The sequence below is a fragment of the Pantherophis guttatus genome, chromosome 4 (genome assembly GCF_059756535.1).
Source record: "Pantherophis guttatus breed Tessera chromosome 4, ASM5975653v1, whole genome shotgun sequence".
Classification (NCBI taxonomy): domain Eukaryota; kingdom Metazoa; phylum Chordata; class Lepidosauria; order Squamata; family Colubridae; genus Pantherophis; species Pantherophis guttatus.
The window spans coordinates 27274039-27296419 of record NC_142066.1 but is presented as its reverse complement, the minus strand read 5'-3'; the positions used below and the strand labels follow the sequence as shown (position 1 = coordinate 27296419).

Below are 22381 nucleotides of genomic sequence, written 5' to 3'. Positions count from 1 at the left end.
GCTTGTAGAAATGAAACTTCAAAAGGCTGCTTCTTTGCCATGATGGAAAAATCTGCTTCATAAGCTATTTAAGGACCTGAGAAAACTATCCATCTACATACACAATACACAAACACATTTATGTGAACACTGGCAGTTGCCTGACTGAGTAAAAAGGGAAGCATAAATTAACCACTGTAATGGGGTTTATAAGACCAAAAATTATTATTAGATGGGTTACTGTGCAAAGAGCTAAATCTATCTGATTAAGAGACATGTAAAAGCATGCATTATATTCTATCCTAGTGTTTCTTAATGTTTGAAGAAGACTGTGGAGTAATTGAATTATTGACGTGGTTCAGATGGAAAGTACTTGTGTGGTTACAGTTTGTGGTTCTTTGTCTGTTAAGCAACTACCAGTAAGTGTAGCTTCAGTTAGTAACTGTGGCAAGTAACTATGCCATTTCCATTTAGAAGTCAAAAATATGAACAGGAAAAAAAAATATTGAAATCCAGCATATATTGAGCTCATTCATAATATGATGTTGGTGAGCAAACAGAACTAACCGAAACTTATTGTAGAAAGCAAAGAAGGTGACTGCTAGTAGAGATAAGCAGGAACTATTACGTAAGCAAAAACGGGTGGAAGCGTTTTTAAGGCCAGAACAGTCATGACATTCAGAAATGACTCAGGCAGATGCCTCTCTAATTTGCTGAACTATAAGGAGGTGGGGGGGGGGTGTCACAGCACCACCAAACTTTCTGTTATTGTAATGTAACCAATCTCAATAAAAATAGCTTTAATCTTCCTGTGGAATTGATTTGCTGGTCTGGTCCATTTGGGCTGACACTTATTAAATGAACTATGATTAAAACTAACTTTAGAACAAAGCTGGGGTTGAGCCCGAATTTGAGATATGTGTAACTATTTTATTTAGTTCTCTTTTATATTGATTTATTCTTTTTTTTTCCTCTTTACTTGGTAAGGGGTTTTTTCGGGCTCGCCACATTCTTAAAGTGGGGGGAAGAGTGAATAGATAGTGAGGATTGTTTTGCCTAGGTGACTTTCTTTCCCGTGGGAACAGAGGCTGCTCCTGGTGAGAATGGAAGGTGGAGTTTAAAGACACAGGGAAATGTGGAATGAATGTTTTTTGGAGAATGTGACTTCTGAGGGATGTTTCTAACTTATAATATTATGTGGTGTAATTCCAGTTTGTGTCAGATCCAGAATTACAACAGACTTTGCCAATTTGATGCCTACCTAAATAAAAGAAATTTATTTTGGAAGATGGACTTTGCACATTTCTTTTTTGAATGGGTTTCATCACTTGGAAACCTGACAACTGGGGAGTTTGCAGGGTGTGGTTAAAAAAATTCAAGATAGTAGCCATGGGGTTGCAACTGAACTTCTGTTTTTATGTATGTTGTGTAAAAATACATGTGAAGCACATTGTAACACCGCATTAAAAAATGAGTGAAATTTCAATCACATCTTTGTGGCTACCATCCTGACTTTAGTATCAACCTGGTCAAATTGGCAATAAAATGATTCATTCATCTATTGTGGTATAAAAGAGATTAAAGGTGTAATTTCTAGAGAGCAGATGGTAGCACAGAAACACAAAAACTCATGGCTATTGTATTTCTCTCTACAATGATGAGAGGGGTTTGCAAGTTAGAAGCAGTATACAAACAGTGGTTTGATGTGATTACAGCTCATTTACTACATGAAAAAAAATGAAAAATCTGTGTATAAACATTGCTTTCAAAAACAACTTAAAATAATACAGATAGTCCTTGACTTACAACAATTCAGTGATGACAACACTGAAAAGAGTGACATAGAACTGGTCCTTGCACTTACAATAGTCACAGCATCTCCATGGTTACTTGATCAAAATCTGGGCACTTGGCTATCAAGATATGATGGTTGCAGCATCCTGGGGGCCATACGATTATCATCTGCGACGTTCCCAGTTTGTTCCCGACAAGCAATGTCAATGGGAAAGGCCAAAGGTGTTTTTTCAAGAGGCAACTGGACTTTCTAGTTTTTTCTTTGAAGATGTTTCGTTTCTCATTCAAGAAGCTTCTTCAGCTCTGACTGAATAATTCAGCCCCACTATTCAGTGAGATCTGAAGAAGCTTCTTGAATGAGAAACGAAACATCTTCAAAGAAAAAACCAGTCCAGTTGCCTCTTGAAAAAACACCTTTGGGACAACCATGTCTGGATGACTGACAATATCCATAGTCAATGTGGGAAGCCAGATTTGCTTAATGATTTGCTTACATGATTTGTTCAACAGCTGCAGTGATTAGCTTAACAACCATGGCAAAATGATTGTAAAATCAGGCACAGCTCACTTAACAACTGCCTTGCTTAGCAACAAAAATTTCTGGTCCCAATTGTGGTCATAAATTGAGAGCTACCTGTAACTATATTCTGTCTTGCTCAGCCAAATTTGCTTTCCAAGCCACAGGGCTAAAAAAGACCTTTCGCACAGGATGGGAAGAAAACTTAGCTCAGTAGTGTCCTCACCTATCCCCAAATCAATTCTTTTCAAAGGCAGTGAGATGGGGAGTGGTTTTGCTTGTAAACAGACAGTACATTTACCACAGAAATGAGCTTTCATAATTCAGGCCTCAAATTGATGATTGTCATAGATGTAATCGATCTTTTTAAATATATATTGTTTATTGTAGTATTCCACACGTAGGAAGATTTTTTTAATGCATATTTCCAACCATGTCACTAAGCAGTGGGTGGCAGCCTTAGGATGTTAGGAACAACACAGCATTAACTTCTGCAACTGTTGCCCCCAGATTCTCCAGTTAAGCTGCATCAAAGGAGACGGAGGAGTTGAAAAATGGCAGTGCATCTTAGTGTTGCTAGAATAAGGGTTAAATATTTTTTTGTAAAAAAAGAATCAGTGGTTTTCAAAGTCCCTTGCCTGGTTGACTGTCACAGTGGGCAGAAGAATTTATAAGCATGCAGGCTGTATGCCCCTTTGGCTATCAGCAAAGGATGTGTGGATTGTATTAAGGTTTGTGGATTGCATTGCTACTGCACAAGGAAATGCAGAACGAGAGGTTGGCTACGTCAGAATTGGGAGTGAAAGCAGAAGGGGGGGGGAAACACGAAGCGTCAGTCTTGCGTTTTCAGAGTGACAGGTTTTCCTGCCTATCTCATGCTTAATTCAGAGGCTTAAAAATAGCCTCCAGATGTTTATGATTGGACAGCTGCAGAGCAAGAGCGGCCTGTCTGAGCAAATAGGACTGTGAGAAAAGACACAGCAAGATCAAAGGAGCAGATGCCAAAAGACAGCAGCAAAAGAAACCGGACAATTGGTGGGCAAGAGGAAATCCAGAAAGATTTGTGTGGGTTGAAGAAATCGCTCGGTGGGTGACGAGAGAAATGTTGCACCGCATATAGGTGTGGCCTTAAGAGACGTGAAAATTTGCCAGGGAAAGTGAAGAGAGAATATTTGTGGATCGATGGGGTGCAGGAAGAAGATTTTATAGAAGGAGCAGGAAGAAGATTTCATAGAAGGAGCGGGAAGAGAGGCACTGGCAAAAAACAATCTGGGTGAGTCAAGGAATTCCTTCAGTGGAGCAGGAAGTGGGAGAAGGTATGTTGCTTGATTGTGTAATAGTCGTGAATATATTATGTCATAGATTTCATTATTTGACGTGGATTCTGTGACAAAGTACATGTAGGATGTGGTATCCTGCTGACCCCAAAAATTGGGGGGGGGATGTCTGTGGGCTGAAAAAGGTGGGGAAGAGTTAAGCAGTGAATTAGACATTTGAGCTCATCTCTCCGTGAAAAGATGAACCTTGATCCAGAACACGTGTATTAAAAAAAAAAAAAAAAGCACATGACCATAAAAAGCTAGTGGACAGGTCCCTCTAAGCTTGACTCATACTTCTACCTCTCAGAAGGGCTAAAAGTTGTTGTGAGAGATGGAACCTGAGCAGACCTTGAGTTTCTGGACTGGAGATGATGGGAAAGTCTTGGTTAGTTCTCTTAGGGAAGAAGAGGCAGGTTTGACAAGAGATAATGCATCATGATGAAACCGAAGCAGCTACTACAAAGGAAGGAAAATGAAACAACTGTAAGATGCCTTTTTAGGCATCTTATATCCAGTATATGAATAGGAAAGCTGGTTAGATTTAGTGGTTAAAGAACCAGGCCAAAAACTGGTTGGTGAGTTGGTGAGTTCTAGTCCCACCTTAAGCATGAAAAACTGGCTGGGTGACTTTGAGCCAGTTACTCGCTCTGAGCCTACAACATTAGACTTGGATGACAAGCTGGATGGCCAATTTCTGTTGCAACCAATAGATCAGTTAATACAAAAACAAAAAAGCACAACTTTTGTGGGAAGACACTAGAAGCCATGATGGTGAACCTATGGCACACATGCCACAGGTGGCACATGGAGCCATATCTGTGGGCACGTGAGCTCTGCCTTAGCTCAGCTCCAGCACGCATATGCGCACTGACCAGCTGATTTTGGGGCCTTCCTGGCCCACTGGAAGTTGGGAAACAGGCTATTTCCAGCCTCCGGGGGAGTGGGGAAGGCCGTTTTCGCCCTTCCCGGGCTCCAAGAAATCCTCCAAGAGGATTGTAACTATTGTATCTCTTCTTTTGCCTGCCTGATTGTAAGTCTGGTCATTTCCTCCCATGAATCACCATGAATATAGGCTGGAGAATCTGGATCTTGGTTCTATTGAAGACTTCAGGTTGAGGAAGGTTCCTTTAAAACAGGGACAGGAAACCTGTGACACCCCCAATATTGAGGTAGTCCTTATGGCATAATTGAGCCCCGTAATTAGTCATAAATTGTAATGGTTGTAAAGTGAGTCCCCACATGTCCGTTCCTGATTTTATGACTTTTTTGGTGACATTTGATAAGGGAACCAATTGTAAATGCTGGGTTTCTGGCAAAAATTTCATAAATCATGGTCACATGACCACAGGGTGCTGCAAATGGCCATAAATGCAGACTTTGTCCAGTGCCCAAAATGCAGTCATGTGACTGTGAAGGGGTGGGCGACATTAGAACTAGATCATAACTCACTTTTTGGAAGTCCATCGTAACTTTGAATGGTCACTAAATGACTGGTCATAAGTCGAGGACTATTTGTAAAATTCTTTTAGTATCCCTTGTCATTAGTCATACTTCCTGATGAGTCTGGGAATTGTAGAGTAGACATCACCTTCCTTTGTCCTGAGGTCAGGTGTTCTGTCCATCCGGGTAGAAGACCTGGCTTCTGAGATTGGAACAAGGCTGGCTTTATCAACCCCAAATATTCACAAAGGTTGTCAGAGTCAGGTTCTGATGCAGTAATCCATATTTCATGCTGTTAGTGAAGAGACTTTTGAAACCTTGATGAATCCATTCCAGATTGCATCAATAAAGGACATTCCATATCAGGAGACATCTAAAAGCCAATATTGAACTGAAACCGGAGTGGAACTGTTTAGTTTAGTTTACTTTATTGTCAGTGCACCTCATACAAAGAAATTAAATGCCATCTTCAGTGTACACTATAATTATAAAAATAAAACACAAACACATATCCTTCACATTCTATACAATTGAATTAAAAACCAATATTGCATTAATATTGCACTACACAGTAGAATTCAATATATTGTATTTTTCGGAGTATGAGATGCTCCAGAGTATAAGACACACCTTAGTTTTTAGGGAGAAAAATAGGGGGGGGGAATTCTACCTCTGCCTACCAGGTATTCATCTGGCTAGCATCCTTAGCCTGGTCAGCTTCTGCACATTAGTTCGCTGGTTTCTAGATTTTGATTTGTTTTTGCTTCCCCCCCCCGAACATTCTGATGCTAACCTGTTTTCTGAAATTAGGAGAAATCTTAATTATATAACCATAAGCCTTTGACTTTTCCCCCCCACTCTCTGCTTAGAAGGATTCCTTAGAAGCACTGCAATTTCAGACTAGAAGGCTGCTATATCTCTTGGTCCTTCTGTTGTCACAAGTATTTCACAACCAACTTAAGTTGGTTAAATTATTTATTGGCTCTAAAAGACTGCATTGACTGTTAAGCACATCTCAACAGCTTCTTGGAAAGTTGTTTAGGCCCACATCACTGGCTTGGAAAGGCAATAGTTACTGCAATGGAGACTGGATTGACCTTTGACAGGGAGAGCCAATTGCAATCAACGTCTAAAGAGACTTATCATTCTATAAATGCAACTGAGCTACCAAGTTTAGTGCATCGTGGGAATACTGAAGAACTGCTCCCTCAGACAACATCACAGGAAGGTCCTCCCAAAACATCTCAATGCTGGAAAGATGCTGGAAATGGGTCATCACTTGTGGCCACTCAAGTATTGCAATCTATGAGCAGCCAGTCATGGCCAGATGCCATGAACCACGAAAAGCTGCAATCTAATGAAATGGATAGTCCTTTGAAGAGCTCAGATCCAGCAAATTCATCTGAAGAGGTTGTGGCGGGTGTGGATACTGTTCCTGAGGTTGTATCACCCTTGTCCCTTCCACTGAAAAACACATGGATGCTTCAACTCCACCTAGAGGATGACATTGAGGACTACCTGGAGGGATTTGAGTCCGTGGCCTACACCAACCGCTGGCCCAGGGCAGAGTGGGTTGCTAAACTGAAGCCATATCTGAGCCGCAAAGCTCTTCTAGCCTGCAGCATCTTGGAACCCAATATTGCCAATGACTACGACATAGTCAAAGAGCGCATCCTCAATCAATATGGCATCACAACTGAAATGCAACGCCAGTGCTTCAGGCAGTTCCGTTACCAGGAAGCCATGGGCCCCCGAGAAACCTGCCAAATTCTCCAGGCCCTTGGACGGCGTTGGTTGAAGCCGGAAAGGCACACCAAAGAACAGATTTTGGAGTTACTCATACTGGAGCAGTTTCTCATCATCCTGCCCCCAGAAATGCAAGACTGGGTCCGAGGATGCTGTCCAGAGACTTGTGCTCAGGTTGTGGATCTTGTTGAAAGTTTCCAGCTGGGAAATGAGGTGAGAGTGATATAAGTGGTGGAAAAACAATTGATATAAGAAGTTGCTGAGTTTTGTTATACAGGTAGTCCTTGAGTTACAATTGTAACTGAGCCTGGGAATTACTGTCTTAAGTTGTGATGGGGCATGATCAAATTTGATTTTATAACCTTTTTCATGGTGGTTGTTAAGTGAGCCTGTTGTTCACTATAGGTAAATCTAAAATGCTGGTTTCCAGAAAAACTGTTATAAATCTTGGTGACATGTGATAGGGAGTGCTGCCAATAGCTGAAAAACATCCTAGTTGCTGAGAGCCCAAAATGCAGTCACATAACTGGGGGGGAGGGGAGACATCAACATGTTGAGATCAATTTGTAAACAGCTTTTTTTAGGGGGGCATCATAATTTCATATGGGTTGCTAAACAACTGATTATAGGTTTAAGGACTACATGTATCAATATGCTAAATACCTGAATGAACGGATGCAAAGCTGGGCTGGAAAATTTAAGATTATCTGGCTGTTAGAATTGTTTTAATTTCCACCAAACCACGTTAGTTGACTCTCTTGAATATAGTAGCAGGGGTGTTTGCTCATTTTCAGGCATACCCTATGTGGACTGTAAAAAATCCAGAGAGCCATTAGATGCCAGTAGTGAGGTCTGCAAAAGCCTTGTTGCCATCTAGTGGTTGCCTAGATTTTGCAGCCTGGATATGGTAAATCTCACTTAAGTCAGGTTTTCCTAGTTCAGGGGTGGGCAATTGTGGCTCTTTTACAACCTGTGGACTTCAACTCCCAGAATTCCTGAGACAGCCAAGGAATTCTGGGAGTTGAAGTCCACAGGTTGTAAAAGAGCCACAATTTCCCACCCCTGCCCTAGTTCATCTGGTTCACTACATAGGTGAGGGGAATGAAGATCAGGTTGAGGCGACTGTTGTGGCTTTGCAAACAGAAATAGGAACTATAGGATGGTTTTGAGCCACTAATGATATGCGCTTTATTCTTGTCATTTGTTAACCAATTGTCAGCATTCTATCTTAAATCTGCATTCGCGCCTTTTTCACATATAAAAAATGTGTAGCTTCTCTTTCTCTTTGCAAAGCCACAACAGTCACCACAATCCGATGGTGCAGGCAATGTTAAGATTCTTGCCTCTAAGACTCTAAATTGGCTCGTCACTTGTAGTCATTGCTTAAGGAAACTCACATCTTGTATTGTAGCTTTTAGTAAAACTCTGTGTACAGCATCTTTCCTTCAAATGTGTTCAAATAAAACTTTCGAAATTTTAGTGATTGATAATTCAACTAGATGGCAACAACATTTTGAAATGAATGAAGTGGTTATGGGAGCTGTAAGTACTTGTCAGGCCTAAGATGAAACAATGAAATCCAACTGAATCCAGTTCTTTAGTTTGATATAAAGGATATTGTTTTACCTAATAGACATATATTGACATTGTTATACCTGATAAACAGAATCTTGCTGGACTAAAGATATAACCTTCTAGACTAACAGATAGACGGTATCATTGTTTCTTTTTTCACTGTTTATTCTATTGTTCCATTTCTTTATTACAGTTATATTTACACTTCTTTTCATTTCTCTGTTTTTACTGTTGTAAGCTGCCTAGAGTAGCCCCATGGTGAAATAAGCAGCAAATAAATTTAACTAAATAAATAAGTAAATAAAGCCTGGGAGATTCTAGAACAGGAGTGTCCAATCTTGACAACTGTTGAGACTTGTAGACTTCCCAGCACAGGGAATTCTAGGAACTGAGGTCCACTAGCTCTTAAAGTTGCCAAGGTAGGACACCTGTGTTCTAGGCTGTAATTATCCTGATCCTTTCCCCATCCTCATCCAGTTCAGCACTTTCTTGTCGTGGGCCCCTCTCTGGAATGAGCTCCCTGGGAAGCTGCTTTGCCACTACTGACATCCCCCCTACTTCTTCAGTTGCACATTCCATCACAGTACTGGAATCAGAGTCAAAGTAAAATAGGGACATCATTTGAACTCCATAGTGTTGGAAGAAATTTAATTCAGAAGTTAAATTTATTCCTGCACTGCCTCTATCCTTCCTTTTAATCATTAGCACAATGCAAATAACTGAAACTAGAAAATTATGTGGCAGACGAAGTTAATACAAAATTGCAAATATCACTAAGCTACTTCCTCCATCGATAATTACAGTAATGACCAGGCTAAATTAATTAACCCAAGTAAATAATAGCAGACAGGGAAAATTCTTTCACAATATAGTTTCCCTGGGTATACAGAGGTGGTGCCCAAACTCGGCACATAAAGACATATCAAAGAAAAGATCTGTAAATAAAAGTCAAATAAAATGTTTCACTTCCAGAGCTGCACATCCACCAAATTAAACATTGCAAAAAGCACATTCACACACACCTCATAAAGGACCAGCTTTCCTATAAACATTATCAGTTTCTGTACCCCAAACTGTAGTCTATATTTTTAAATGCCATATTTTCTGCTCTCGAATAAAATTACCTCCTTTCCAAGCAGCATCATTCTTGCAAAATCCCAGCTCGTAATAGAACCCCTCTTTCCTCTAACAATAGTTACATGCTGAGAGAGCTGACTGAAAGGATTTAAGGGTTCATGAAAGCTTTCAAATTGGTGTATTTGGGGATTAATCTATTTGGAGTTCTGTTTTTTTCTTCATCTGATTTTTCATCTCCTTTCTCCGCCATCCAAAAGCCACCAGTGCCACTCAAGGACATTGACGTGAAGTTCTCCAATGAAGAGTGGGCTTTGCTAACTGAGGAGCAACGAGCACTGTATGATGATGTCACGCTGCAGAACTTTCAGAATATGTCCACTCTGGGTGAGGATTGGCCAGTTTCTTCAACCCTCCTTGTTTTCATGGCAACTCAGGAACAATGCTTTTTTAGTTCCATGATGGATCTAGCTTCTAATGCTTCTGATCAAGGACCCAAATCACTAGAATGGGGATTTGTAGTCCACAACATTCGGAGGACATGTGTCTTGGAACGTTAGGTTAGCAGGACCCTGGAGGTCTTGGGGAAATGATAGTTGTCTCCTCTCCAGCATAATGTTATTGTCTGAACCTTCTAATATTCTGTAAAGGTATTTATTTACTTGGTTCAGACACTGCCTTTCATTCAAGGTGATATAGTTCAAGGTGATATATAGGTGGTCCGCAATTTATGACCTCAATTGAGACCAGAATTTCCATTGCTAAGCAAGTTGTTAAGTGAGTCATGCCCAATTCTGCAACCTTTTTTTTGCCACAGTTGTAAAGCAAATCACTGCCACTGAATGAATTGTAATGTCACTAAGTGAATCTGGCTTCTCTCATTGACTTTGCTTGCTGGAAGTGGCTGGGAAGGTCGCAAATGGTCAGGTTCATGTGATCCCAGAATTCTGCAACTTTTGTTAAATACAAGCCAAGCATCCAAATTTTGATCACGTGACCTTGGGGATACTGCGACAGTCATAATTGCAAGGACTGGTTATAAATTACTTTTTTCAGTACCCTTGTAATTTCGAAGTCACTAAACAAATCATTGTAATTCGAGGATTACCTATACATAGCAAACCCTTCCTCCTATTTGTTCCCATAGCAACCCTGGAAGTTAGATTGGCCTAAGAGAGAATAACTGACCCAAAGTCATCTAGTGAACTTCTGGGGTTGAAGCTGGGCTTGAGCTGTGTCTGCCTGCCCCTATTCCACCACCTTCACTACTATACTGAGCTGGCCTTGTATAGGGTTGGATAGGTTAATCAGGGACATTCAAGGGAAAGAGAATAGGACTGACATTGGTGCATCTTTATTTATCTTTTGTTCTGATCCAGATCAACTCTCCCTTCTCCTGCCTGTTTTTAATGTTTAAACCAATGTGATACCTTTTTGTGTTTGACCCAACTTTCATAATTTTTCACTGAGAAATTGAGAAGCCATAAATCTTTGGTTATGCTCCTTTTTCTTACGCTTCTTTCTCTTGGGCAGGAATTCCCCTGGAGAAACCTGAGGTAATCACCCGGATACAGCAAGGGGGAGAATTGTATTTTCAGAATAACACTATCAATTCTCCAAAAGATCGATTCATAGGTAAGGAAGAAGACTGAACGGGGAGTTTAGTTATGATCCACCTAACCTGTTGCCTAGTTCTTTGTAGCCTAATTTTTATAAAACACGCACATACCTTCATATAGACATCCATATTAAATAAGTCCTGTTTGTTCTGCTATTAGCATCAGGAATTATGATTTAAATTATTTGGAGGGGAGGAGGGGGGCTATGTGTGTGCAAATTCTCCAGGGATGTCTGTAGGAGAGGGTCAAAGATGTTAAGATGGCAGGTGCAACTCTATGATCAAAACTTCACCCATTTTGAACATATTTCATAAAAGATGTAAAAGGGTTGAGATTTCAATAACAAAATCAAGGGTGCCATTTGAGTGGTTTTGACCCACTATTACTGATGTAGCTATCTATGTATTTAGGGGGAAACAACCCACTGGTAGAACCCCAGACCCAATTTGCAGCCCCAGAACACATCCAGATTGCACACCCAAAATTTGACAACAAAATTTGCCCAAATATATTTTCTACTTTTTCATCCCCAAAGAGATTGAATAGACTTAGTAGATTTCCCCAGGATCTAACGCACCTTTAACCTTTTTAAAAAGCCATGTTTTCCTCCCCTTCTCCGTCCAGCCAAGCCTGTGCCATCAGCTTTCAGAGAATACCTCTCACAGAAAGAAAAGGAAAAGTATACCCTTGTTATTTTTCTATGAATCAGAACAATGCCCATCACAGCAACATGCAGTTTGGGAATCAAGAGAGAGCTTTCCTTACTTTCTTTCCTTAAGTTTATTTCCCAGTTAAATAATGGGGCTGGGGGGGAAAGGGAGATAACCTCTTCAATTTCCTTCAAAAGCAATCGCTCCTTGTTCTTTCCGTTACAGCAAACCAACTGTCACCAACTGTCACCCAAGGGGTGGAAAAACGTTCTTTTTTAAAGAGAGCCACAAAGACAGTTAAGGTACAAGCCATCGCAATGGAAGTACCTCAGGACAGTGTAGGTCTAGGGGAAACACTTGTCAAAGAGCCATCTTCTAATTCTATCAAAGAGGCTGCTGCATCAGTGCCCTCAACTAGTACTCTCCCCCTAAAAAAGCCATTGATTTCCTCAAAGCCTAAATCTTCCAAAAGAAAGAAGCACCAGCCATCTAGAACAGACGGGTTGGCTTCCACAAAAGGTAGGGATCAACCATCATTGCTGCAGAAAAGATCTGGAAAAAAGGAATCAGGAAGCCAAATTTCGACTGCCAAGGCTGGGAAACAAAAGAAGATCCTGGTTCCTCAAGGTGCTAAGTCATCACAGCTGAAGAAGCCAACTGCATCCGTAGGGCAGCACCCCAAACAGAAGAAGAAATCTGAGGTTCTGAGTGAACCACCCATGCTGAACAAGGAAACCCTGTTGAGTGAAAAGATTGTCCAGGACAAAGAGCATCAGCTGGCATTTCTGGAAGTAAAAGTCCACGAAACCTCTCTCCCTGTCACCACGTGGAATCCTCCTTTCAGTGCCACTGTGGTCTCTGATCTCACGTGCCTGGAATGCGGGCGGTCTTTCAAGCAGAGATTTGACCTGCGCCAACACCGGTACGTCCATACACGGGAGAAGCCATATGCCTGCACGTTGTGTGAAAAGTGTTTCAGACACCCAAGCAACTTACATATCCATTTGCGGACGCATAGCGGGGAACGGCCCTATCAGTGTCCTGAATGCGGGAAAGCTTTTTCCCAAAGTTGCAACCTTCGGACTCATAGCAAGATCCATACAGGTAATAAGCCGTACAAATGCTTTGTCTGTGGCAAGTCCTTCTGCCATAGCTCCAATCTCACCATCCATCAGCGAATACACACTGGAGAACGCCCTTATCCATGCTCGGTCTGCTCCAAACGTTTCAGTGACAGGTCCACCCTGGTGCAGCACGAACGGACCCACACTGGCGAGAAGCCCTACGCTTGTGCGGTCTGTGGACAGAGGTTCAGCCAGATATCTCACCTTGTGAAGCATGGCCGCATGCATCCAGATACCGGTGACCCAGCAGAGCCCACTGAAGACTCATCTTCCAACACTTCCAAAAGGGTCTTCATGCCACCTGGTGGAAAAGCCTCTTTCCGAATGAAGGGTCAGAAGCCACCTGCACGGGATGAGAATCTTGCCTGGATTTCAAAAACATGGGCTTCTTCTTCCTAGGCTAATGGTCAGCAGAATTGCACCACTACATAGAGGTGGTTGGGCATATTGGAAAGGCAAAAGAGAAACCAAGACTTACGATAAGCAAAAGAAATGGCTGGCAGAGAAGTGGTAACAGAAAGCGTAGGAAGGGATGGGAGAATTGCTTCGTCTGGAAGCCTCCCTTGCAAATAATCTGCTGTAAATTGCTAGACTTCATTATCTCATTCAGAGGAGCATCGGGGGGGAGGGGGGAATAATCCATGGGTGCAATACAGTCTATTAAAAAAAAACCCATATATTCTTGCAAAGTTCTCTTTCCCGAGCATTTTTTCCTTTAAAACAAATATTTTTAAATATTTATTTTCTCATTCCTAACTGCTTCCATAGCCTTTCGTGCTGCCATCATCTCCAGGGATTAACACTGCATATGGAAATAGATAACAAGTGGAAAATTCAAGGCATCTTTGCTCCCTTAGTCATTATCACAGAAATGGCAGGAAAAAGCTTCTTGTAAGATGTAAGGAAAGTGTATTGTGTTTGCAGCCAGCAATATTCAGTAGCTTCTCCTGAGTTTGGAGCAAACGAGAAAAAGAAATGAGCTGAGAGGCTTGTGTGGTCAAAGAAAAGCTATCTGAAGGCAGGGCCAAGATACTTTTTTTGACACGTTAGGAATTTTGTAATGCCAGCATATTTTTCATTTTTCCTACCTATGGAACAGCAATGCATCTTCTATACCAGGGTTTCCCAACCATGACAACTTCAAGACTTCTACTTCCAGAATTTCCCAGCCAGCCAACCAGAAATAATGTTATTTTTTTAAAAAAAATCAGTCCAAATACTAGTTAAATGTAAAGATTAAAAAGTAACAGCTTAGCTGTTTTTTATGGTCAAATAAATATTTATTTTTTAAATGTGTCCTAGGGAGGAAATCTTTCACTGCATAGTATACTATAGAGATTTCTCTCTCCTCTTATTATGGACTGGAACCGAGAGTGGGCAAAGCCCCCTCCATTGAATAGACTATTGCTTTTATCTATCTTGTTCCTTGTGCAGCTTATTTATTTATTACAGAATTAAATATACAAGGGCCAAATTCTTTATTTAAAGTTATGCTCAATCCAACATTGAAGTAAATGGAGCCTGGAAAAGCAAATGAAGAAAATGAACTGTAAAACCATAGGTGTAAAGTATAATGCTAAAATAAACTACAGTATTTGGTATATTAAATAGATTTATGTTATTATTGTTTCGTTTACTATTATTGATAATTATTACATTTAAACCTGGGCTGGAACATTAGAAGTATTTCAAAGGGAAGCCTTAATAATGTTTCATATAAGTTGCATAAGTGAGCTTTGCCTCATTTTACGACCTTTCGTGCCACAGTTGTTAAGTGAATTACTACAGTTGTTAAGTTAATAACTTAATTGTTAGGTGAATATGACTTCTCCATTGGCTTTGCTTGTCAAAAGGTTGTAAAAAGTGATCATATGACCCTGGGACAGTACAACCATCATAAATATGAGTTATGATGCGCACCCAGAAAAGCAAATGGCTTTGATGTTTTTAGATGCACAGAAAGCCTTTGACAATGTGAACTGGCGATTTATGATACTACAATTGAAACAGATGGGCTTTGGAGAGAAATTTGTCCAAGCTATAGAAGCTATATATTATAAACAAACAGCAAAAATAATGATGAATGGAGAGCTGACAGAATTTATTGAAATACAAAAAGGAACGAGACAAGGTTGTCCATTGTCACCACTGTTGTTTGTGTTAACATTAGAAGTACTAAACAGAAATATCAGAGAAGAAAAAGGAATAAAAGGAATGAAAATTCAAAATCAAGAATATAAATTGCAAGCATTTGCTGATGACCTGGTGTTTATCTTGGAAGAACCACTTCAATCTGTAAACAAATTGATAGACAAAATAGGAGATTTTGGGAAAGTGGCTGGTTTGAAAATAAATAAAGACAAAACGAAGATGTTGACAAAAAATATCTTAAAAAAACAGAAAGAAGAATTGGCGGAAGTATCAAGGATGCAGGTCACGAATAAGGTTAAATATCTGGGAATACATTTGACAGCAAGATGTGGAACTCTTAAGGAGAATAATTATGATAAGCTTAAACAACAGATAGCGACAGATCTAACAAAACGGGAGAATTTGCAGCTATCATTGATAGGGAGAATATCAACTATTAAAATGAATATACTGCCCAGACTTTTATATTTATTTCAGACAATTCCAATTAAGTTGGGGAAAAATATTTTGAAGATTTAAATAAAATGGTGTTAAAATATATATGGCAAGGCAAAAAGGCAAGGATAAAACTAAAATTGATGCAAGATGTTAGATCAAGAGGAGGTTTTGGTTTGCCGGATTGGGAATTATATTATCAAGCTTGTAATTTGATGTGGATTAAAGAATGGATAACGCTAAGGAATATTAGATTGTTGACCTTAGAAGGACATGATTATTGTTGGGTTGGCATGCTTTTATGTGGTATAAAAGTACAAAAGTGCAGGGTTATTTCAGAAGGCATATGATACAAGAATCTTTGTTATTAAACTGGGAGAAGATCAAACAATGTTACTATTTAAAAATTCCAGTCTGGTTATCACCTATTGAAGCAGTCTCACACGCAATAACATTCAGAAAGGAACAAATTGTTAGATATGGTGAATTATTAAATGAAAGGGGTGAACTTAAGTCGAAGCAAGAACTAGAAGAACAAGAGTTTGAAATGGACTGGTTTTCATATATGCAAATACAGTCTAGTTATGATGAAGATTCTAAAAAGGAGGATTTTTATAGTAATTTGACAAACTTAGATAAGATCTTAACAGATTCTGATGACCATATAATTAAAAAATTGTACAGTCATTTATTAGAAGTAAAACTGGCAGAAGAATAAGTTAAAGAAACAATGATTGCATGGGGGAAAAATGTGGGTCATGGGATTGATTTAGAGAAATGAGAAAAATTATGGTTGCAGAATTATAAAATGACAATGTCAACAGCATATAAAGAAAATTTGTATAAGATGTTTTACAGGTGGCATTTACCCCCGGCGAGAATAGCCAGAATGTACAAGAATAAATTGGAGAAATGTTGGAAGTGTCATCAGACTCCGGGCTCATATTACCATATGTGGTGGACATGCGCAGAAGCTAAAAGATATTGGACTAAAATCCACAAATGGTTGGAAAAAATGACAAAGAAACACACTGACTTTAAACCAGAGATATTTTTATTAGGGATTTTACCAGAAATATACAATAGAGAAATGAGATATTTAATTGTGAATGTTTTAATGGCAGCTAGAATTGTATTTGCTAAAAACTGGAAAGGAGAGAAGATACCCATGGATGATGACGTTATCAAAAAAATTTTGGAGTGTGCTGAAATGAGTAAATTGATATTTGAAATTAGGGAACAAGAAGATAAACAATATTTTTTGATATGGGATTTATTTTATCAATGGTTAGACAAGAAAGAATGGAAATGACATATGAAATATGAAATGGATAAGATAATAAAACATATAAAGGGTTTTTTTCCCCCCTTATGGAGGATAATTTACTGTTAAATAATTGGTAAATGAGAATAATAATGTAATAAGCTGTTAAATAAGAAAATGTTAGATAGAGGATTAAGCACAAAAGATTTGTAACCGATCAATACGCTTTCTGTAATTGTAATGGATGATAATTGTTTTATGTTTTAAGTTTTGTTTAAAAATTAAAAAAAAATTCCCAAAAAAATAAATAAATATGAGTCAGTTGCTAAGCATCTGAATTTTGATCACATGACCCCGGGGATACCACAATGGTTATTAAGTGTGAAAAGCGGTCATAGGTCATTTTTTTCAGTACCGTTGTAATTTCAGACAGTCACAAAACAAACTGTTGTAAGTCGAGGACTACATGTTCTGAACAAATCACACTATTATATGACTTTGTATGGGATATGAACTGACTAAGTTTGCTCAACCTAGCTGCCTAGAGTCACACAGAATAACAGCGTCAGAAGGGAACTTGGAGGTCCAACCCGCTAATCAAGCAGGAGATCCTATACCATTTCAGTCCAATCTGTTCTTAAAAACCTTTAGTGATGGAACAGCCACAACTTTCGGAGGGAAACTAACCCTGATCTTGTCCAAACCCAATGAATGTTTCTTAATGTGATGAAAGAACATACGTATACCATAGAGTACATTCAGTATTTCATACAATTAGAAACCACAAAAGGCCTCTTAAAACCTCTTAAGCTACCAAGACCAAACTTCTGTTCAGTGCAGGAATTTAAAAAAATATCTCAGAGTGATGGCTGTGCCACCTCTAGAATATTAATTCCATTATCACAGTTTTTCCTTACAATATGAACCAGTTGGGTTTATTCAGATGGAGGGCAGAAACTAGCCATCAGGCAAGGGTACTTGAAACCAGATTCCTGCCCTAAGCATGAATCTGGAATCAGTGATGTAAATAACATTTTTCAGCTCCAGAATGTTAACGGTTTATTGGAATCTGCTTCTGATATTTTGGTATCTATTATTCTATATTTTGCCTTCACAACTATGAAGCTGTAGGAAGTTAGCACCCACCCCTCTCCTAGGAAAATGAGATATTTTAGGAAATATTAAAACGGCACAATATTTCCCCTAAAAGGGAGGCAGAAACTCAGCCCTTCCACCTTTGTCAATGGGCCATTAAGGCCTGGGCCAATCTATTCTACATAACAAAGATCTACCTCCTTCAGGGAGAGCCATAGTAGAAATTGCCCAAAGCCCTTTCATTACATCATCACCCAGCAAGAGTCAACTAAGCTTGGGATTCAGGACAACCTACAGAGTTGCCCCTGCATGGCACCAAGGGTGTCTGATAACAAATCAGAATACAAGCTCAAATTCAAAAGCCCAGAGAGGGCATAAAACCAGGGCACTCTCAGCATCTCTTCCCTTTTTTCTGCCCAGGATCTAAAACCATGTGGACCTGTCCACCATTAAACCATCTTTCCAAGCAGTCTCCATGTTTCCAGTGTCTTTCTTCCCCACTTGGAACTGAACCCAGATAGACATTTCTTCCAACAAAAGCTATTTTCTGTAAGACTGATACAACTCTCCCCAGATAGCTATATACAAAGGTGGCCCAAAATACATTTTGGGTGTTTCTCAACCATGGCTACTTTAAGCTATGTGGATTTCAAAATCCAAAATTATCCAGTCAAAATAAGCAATGGACCCATAAGTTTTTTTAAAAAAATCTCTGCCATTAATAGATAGTCTGTGTTAAAAACATATTATAGAAGAGGCATACGTTTTATTGGACAAGAGTGAGATTGCATTGAAAGTGGACTTAAAAATGACAGACTAAAAGAGTGATAAGGAAAAAGATGCTAAACTACAGAATATATAAATGATACCAGCTGATGTCTTAATAATTAAAAATGATTAACAAATAAACAAAAAAGTGACCTGGATAACTTTCCTATATTGGATTTAGAAAAAAAAGTCATGTTTACAGTTTTGAAGGATTTTATGAGGAGAGGAAAAAAATTAAAAGAAATCCAGTATTTGAAAGGATTAAAGATGAAGTTTGTTAAAGGCATATAAAATTGGTGTATGTGATCAAGGTTAAATTAGTATGTTATCTGTGGTTACCCTTAATGGACTTTTACTAACTGAGATCAAATCAAATCAGCCGTTACATTTGCTTATAAATAAGAGATGAGATATGGAAGAAAGTATCATTTGTTGTATTTTAAGAGAAAGTGATATGTTATTAAAAATGCATATACTTGTTATGAACCGATAAGTCATTTCTTTATGTATTTTTCTTTTCTTTTTCTTTCTTTTCTATTTTTCTTTCCATTCTTTTTACTTCTTTTTAGTTAGCATTCATTCGTAACTTTTAATGGCAATGTTTAATAAAATTATTATTATTTTTTTTTTAGAACTCCTTCCCATCATCCCCAGATACCATTCAGGCTGGATGTTTCTGAAGTCCCAAAATATACTTGAGTCACCAGAATGGCAAAAAAAGAGACTCAAGACAAGGCTTGCAAAAAGAAGCAGATTTTATTTATGGCCAAAACAAAATACTGGGTAGGACTATATCCAGAACATACAGATACAATGCATGTGAGGAGATAGCCACACCTTGGGGAAGATATGGCGTCCTTTTTACACCCTCAGAGACATCAGCTTAGTACCCAATTCTGGCCTCCTAGTTTAGGTTTGTGTATTCCTTGTTGCCCTGCAAAGGAACAGAAGCCTCCCAATTAGTGTTATCTCTTCCTTGAGCATTCCTTTGTTCTCCCAATTGCTCATTTGGCCCCCTGGGCTGCAGGTAACAGATCAAAGGTGTAAGTTAGGGCTGAAGTGTAAATTATCTCCCTGATGATGCCTGCAGTTCCAACTGAGATAGGTACCATGCTCTTAGATGGCATGAGAAAAACAGGAAGAAGATAGATATGGGTTCAGATCAAATGGCAGGAACATACGTTTAACAAATACCAGATACATTACAGAGGCCTAATAACAGAATAAGTTTATTACAGGAGATACAAATATAAAGGCATCATATATGTGATACAAATACAAAGGCATATTTGTGTTACAGGTATAAAGGTACAATATATGTGTGTTATACAAATACAAAGGCTATATATGTATTACAGGAACCTAATGGTTACAGAATAACAAGTTTCTACTAATTCTAGTACACCAGTATATTATATTCTAGTATTATTTATTATATCCTTATTACTGTTTCCCTTCATTACAGGCTGAAGGCTTAAGACAGGGAGCGTATCACTTGTGCTGTCTTAGGTTTCCTAAATCATTAAGTTACTGAGTCAAAAAACCTTGGTTACTTTGGCCACACACTAACTGAAGGTTTACACCAGTGTTTTTCAAATTTGGCAGGTTAAGAAATGTGGACTTCAACTCCCAGAATTCCCCAACCAGCATAGGCAATGGTGCATGGCTGGCTGGGGAATTTCTGGGAATTGAAGTCCACATATCTTAACGCTGGCAAGTTTGAAAAACAGTGCTTTACCCTCTGTTGCAAACGCGAAAGAGTTAAAAAAAAATACACGCCGCAGCCAGGCTCCTAGAGTGGCTCGGCGAGCGCCATCCAAAGGGAGGCGATGCAAGATCCGACCACGCTTTCCCGTTCCGTCCAAAGATGGAAAGAAATGGAACGTGGCCTTCGATTTGATCCCCTTTATTAACCTCGAGGGGAGCCGCAGAGCGGTGAGTCCCGGGCAGGGAGAAAAAGAGAGGAAAGGCAATGGTGACAGTCCAGGGCTAGAGAAAGTAGGAAAACAACGCCTCGCTTTGCTTCACTCCATCAGCCACGTGGTTCCTGACTCAAGAGGCTTTTTTTGGATCGCGGGAGCGTCACCTTTTATTGGGCAGCATGAAGTTGGTGTAGGGCTTGCTCTGCTCAGTGCACGCGCGTCTTTCCACCCTTTGGAAGGCCGTGCACGAAAGATTCGGTTCTTCCTAGGTTGATTCGTGTTAGTTTTAGGCGGGGGAGGGAGGGGAAAGGGGAGGGAAAACCGCGCTATACAGTGCACGCGTGCAGGTGGAGGATGCTGGCTTGCTTTTGCTTTGAAAACCAACCCAAAGAAGCTCCCTGCAAGTCGAGCATCGCTGCAGCCGGAAATCAAGGGTTTCCCCACTCTCCCACCCACTAGCCTTCTTTCCTTGTTGGGTTGGTCTTCTGCTTGCAGGGAGCCTGCTGGTGAGCTGCTTTTGGCAGTGTGAGCATTGCAAAGTGTGCGCTTCCCCATTCGTGTCCTGAAGTGGTGCAGTCCGCTCTTCCGCTGCGTTCAGAGGCGAGAGGGAAGCGCGAGGTAGGCTGCATGAAAGCGAAAGGTGAGCCAACGGGGCCCTTCCGCTGATCCTTTTCTTTGCTTTTTTTTTTTTTTCTTTCTTTCTTTTTTGGAGTGAGGGATGGTGGTGTTTCACTATTTAACTCCTCTCCTCCCAGAGCCGCCTTGCTAAAAGGGTCGCGTCCGTGTCAGAGGAAGACATGGGACGGTGATCTGGACTCGCTTCCTTGGCCAGCTCCGGGGTTCATGGTAGCTGGCAATGGTCGTGATAACCTTCAGGAGCCCTCCGTTTATTTTGTTTTCTGCTCTCTTTGTGTATTTCGTTGCCCTGATCATGTTGCATTTTTTTCCTTTCATTTTTTGCATGAAAAAGAGGGTGTGACAGATTTATTATTATCTCTTTTATTCATTAAACATGAAACTCAAGTCAATTGAATATTTAAAATTGTTGTTGTTGTTGTTATTGTGTAATCTTCGACTTGCCAGTATTATTCCTTTCCTCTCTCTCAAAATGTGCCTGTTCTTGTGTTTATTCCTCTGAACTGTTTCAGATGCTTTTACTTTACCTTTTCTGCCTTGTGACAGGATCTGCATCCCAGAATGCTTCTCTTTCTTCAGCTCTTTTCCAAAAGATTTGGGACAAGACCCTCCTCCTCTCCTAAGTCCTGTAACTAAGATCATCTATCTACATTTGAAATAACTTCCATCTAGTTTTCTTGTTTTGTTTCTTTTCCTAGTTCTTTTCCTTCCTTTCTATTTTTAGAATGTAAGAACCTTGGGACAGGGTAACCGACCTCATTCTTTATGGATAATCTCTACAATGGATTGTTGACTTAAGAATAAAAGAATAAATAGGAAGCAGAATAAGGCAATAGAAGAGACTGCACCCCTGCAAATAGGAAGCTAGCAGCTTTCTCTGATGTCCTAAATCTTTTTTTGCATTTTTTAAAGAATGAGATCTGTCTACAGTATTACTGTTTGTTTTCTCTCTCATTTGCAGCTCGATCTTCTCCAGGTTTAGTATTTTTGTGCTGCTAAGAAGGTAACCAGATAAATTCCACATAGTTTTATTTGAATACTTTTGTTATGTAATCAAAGCATCTAAGGGATAAATATTTGATAAATAGTTTTGATGAATGGCTACCACATTGAGAATAATTAAAAGGCTGTATAAATTTGTCAGTGTTTATGGTTATCCCCCAGCAAAATATATCTAAATAACACTGCCTTTATGGTAAAGATGGTAGCTGAAAATTTTCGCCTGAGAGATAATTAGGAATAAATCTTGCCAAATACAATCAAGTGCCATTAA

General features: G+C 39.6%; 2 protein-coding genes across 14 annotated transcripts in view; both read left to right on the top strand.

Moving 5' to 3' along the window:
• Positions 1 to 3185: 3185 nt before the first annotated feature.
• Positions 3186 to 14445, top strand: LOC117666739 (uncharacterized). 3 transcript variants are annotated; one of them, XM_034419613.3, is made up of 5 exons: positions 3186 to 3606; positions 5922 to 7008; positions 9705 to 9831; positions 10978 to 11079; positions 11939 to 14445. In XM_034419613.3, the coding sequence occupies exons 2-5, from the start codon at positions 6130 to 6132 to the stop codon at positions 13234 to 13236; spliced, it is 2406 nt and encodes an 801-aa protein (XP_034275504.2). In that variant the 5' UTR covers positions 3186 to 3606; positions 5922 to 6129; the 3' UTR covers positions 13237 to 14445. The 3 variants fall into 3 exon arrangements, with proteins under 3 accessions (XP_034275504.2, XP_034275502.2, XP_087750018.1); XM_034419611.3 differs by having other exon boundaries at positions 3191 to 3606; positions 5919 to 7008; XM_087893892.1 differs by having other exon boundaries at positions 3256 to 3563; positions 5919 to 7008.
• A 5898-nt stretch (positions 14446 to 20343) lies between these two features.
• The window catches only part of LOC117666740 (zinc finger and SCAN domain-containing protein 31-like), a 31365-nt gene continuing 29327 nt past the window's right edge, over positions 20344 to 22381 (top strand). For 2 of the 11 annotated variants that reach the window (XR_015734195.1, XM_034419623.3), the window contains exons 1-2: positions 20362 to 20485; positions 22070 to 22111. The gene's annotated coding sequence lies outside the window, so the exon portion shown is untranslated. Of the gene's footprint in view, positions 20486 to 20967; positions 21113 to 21150; positions 22112 to 22381 lie in introns of those variants that run through there. The other 9 variants (XM_034419618.3, XR_015734197.1, XM_060692813.2 and 6 more) reach the window with 9 other exon arrangements.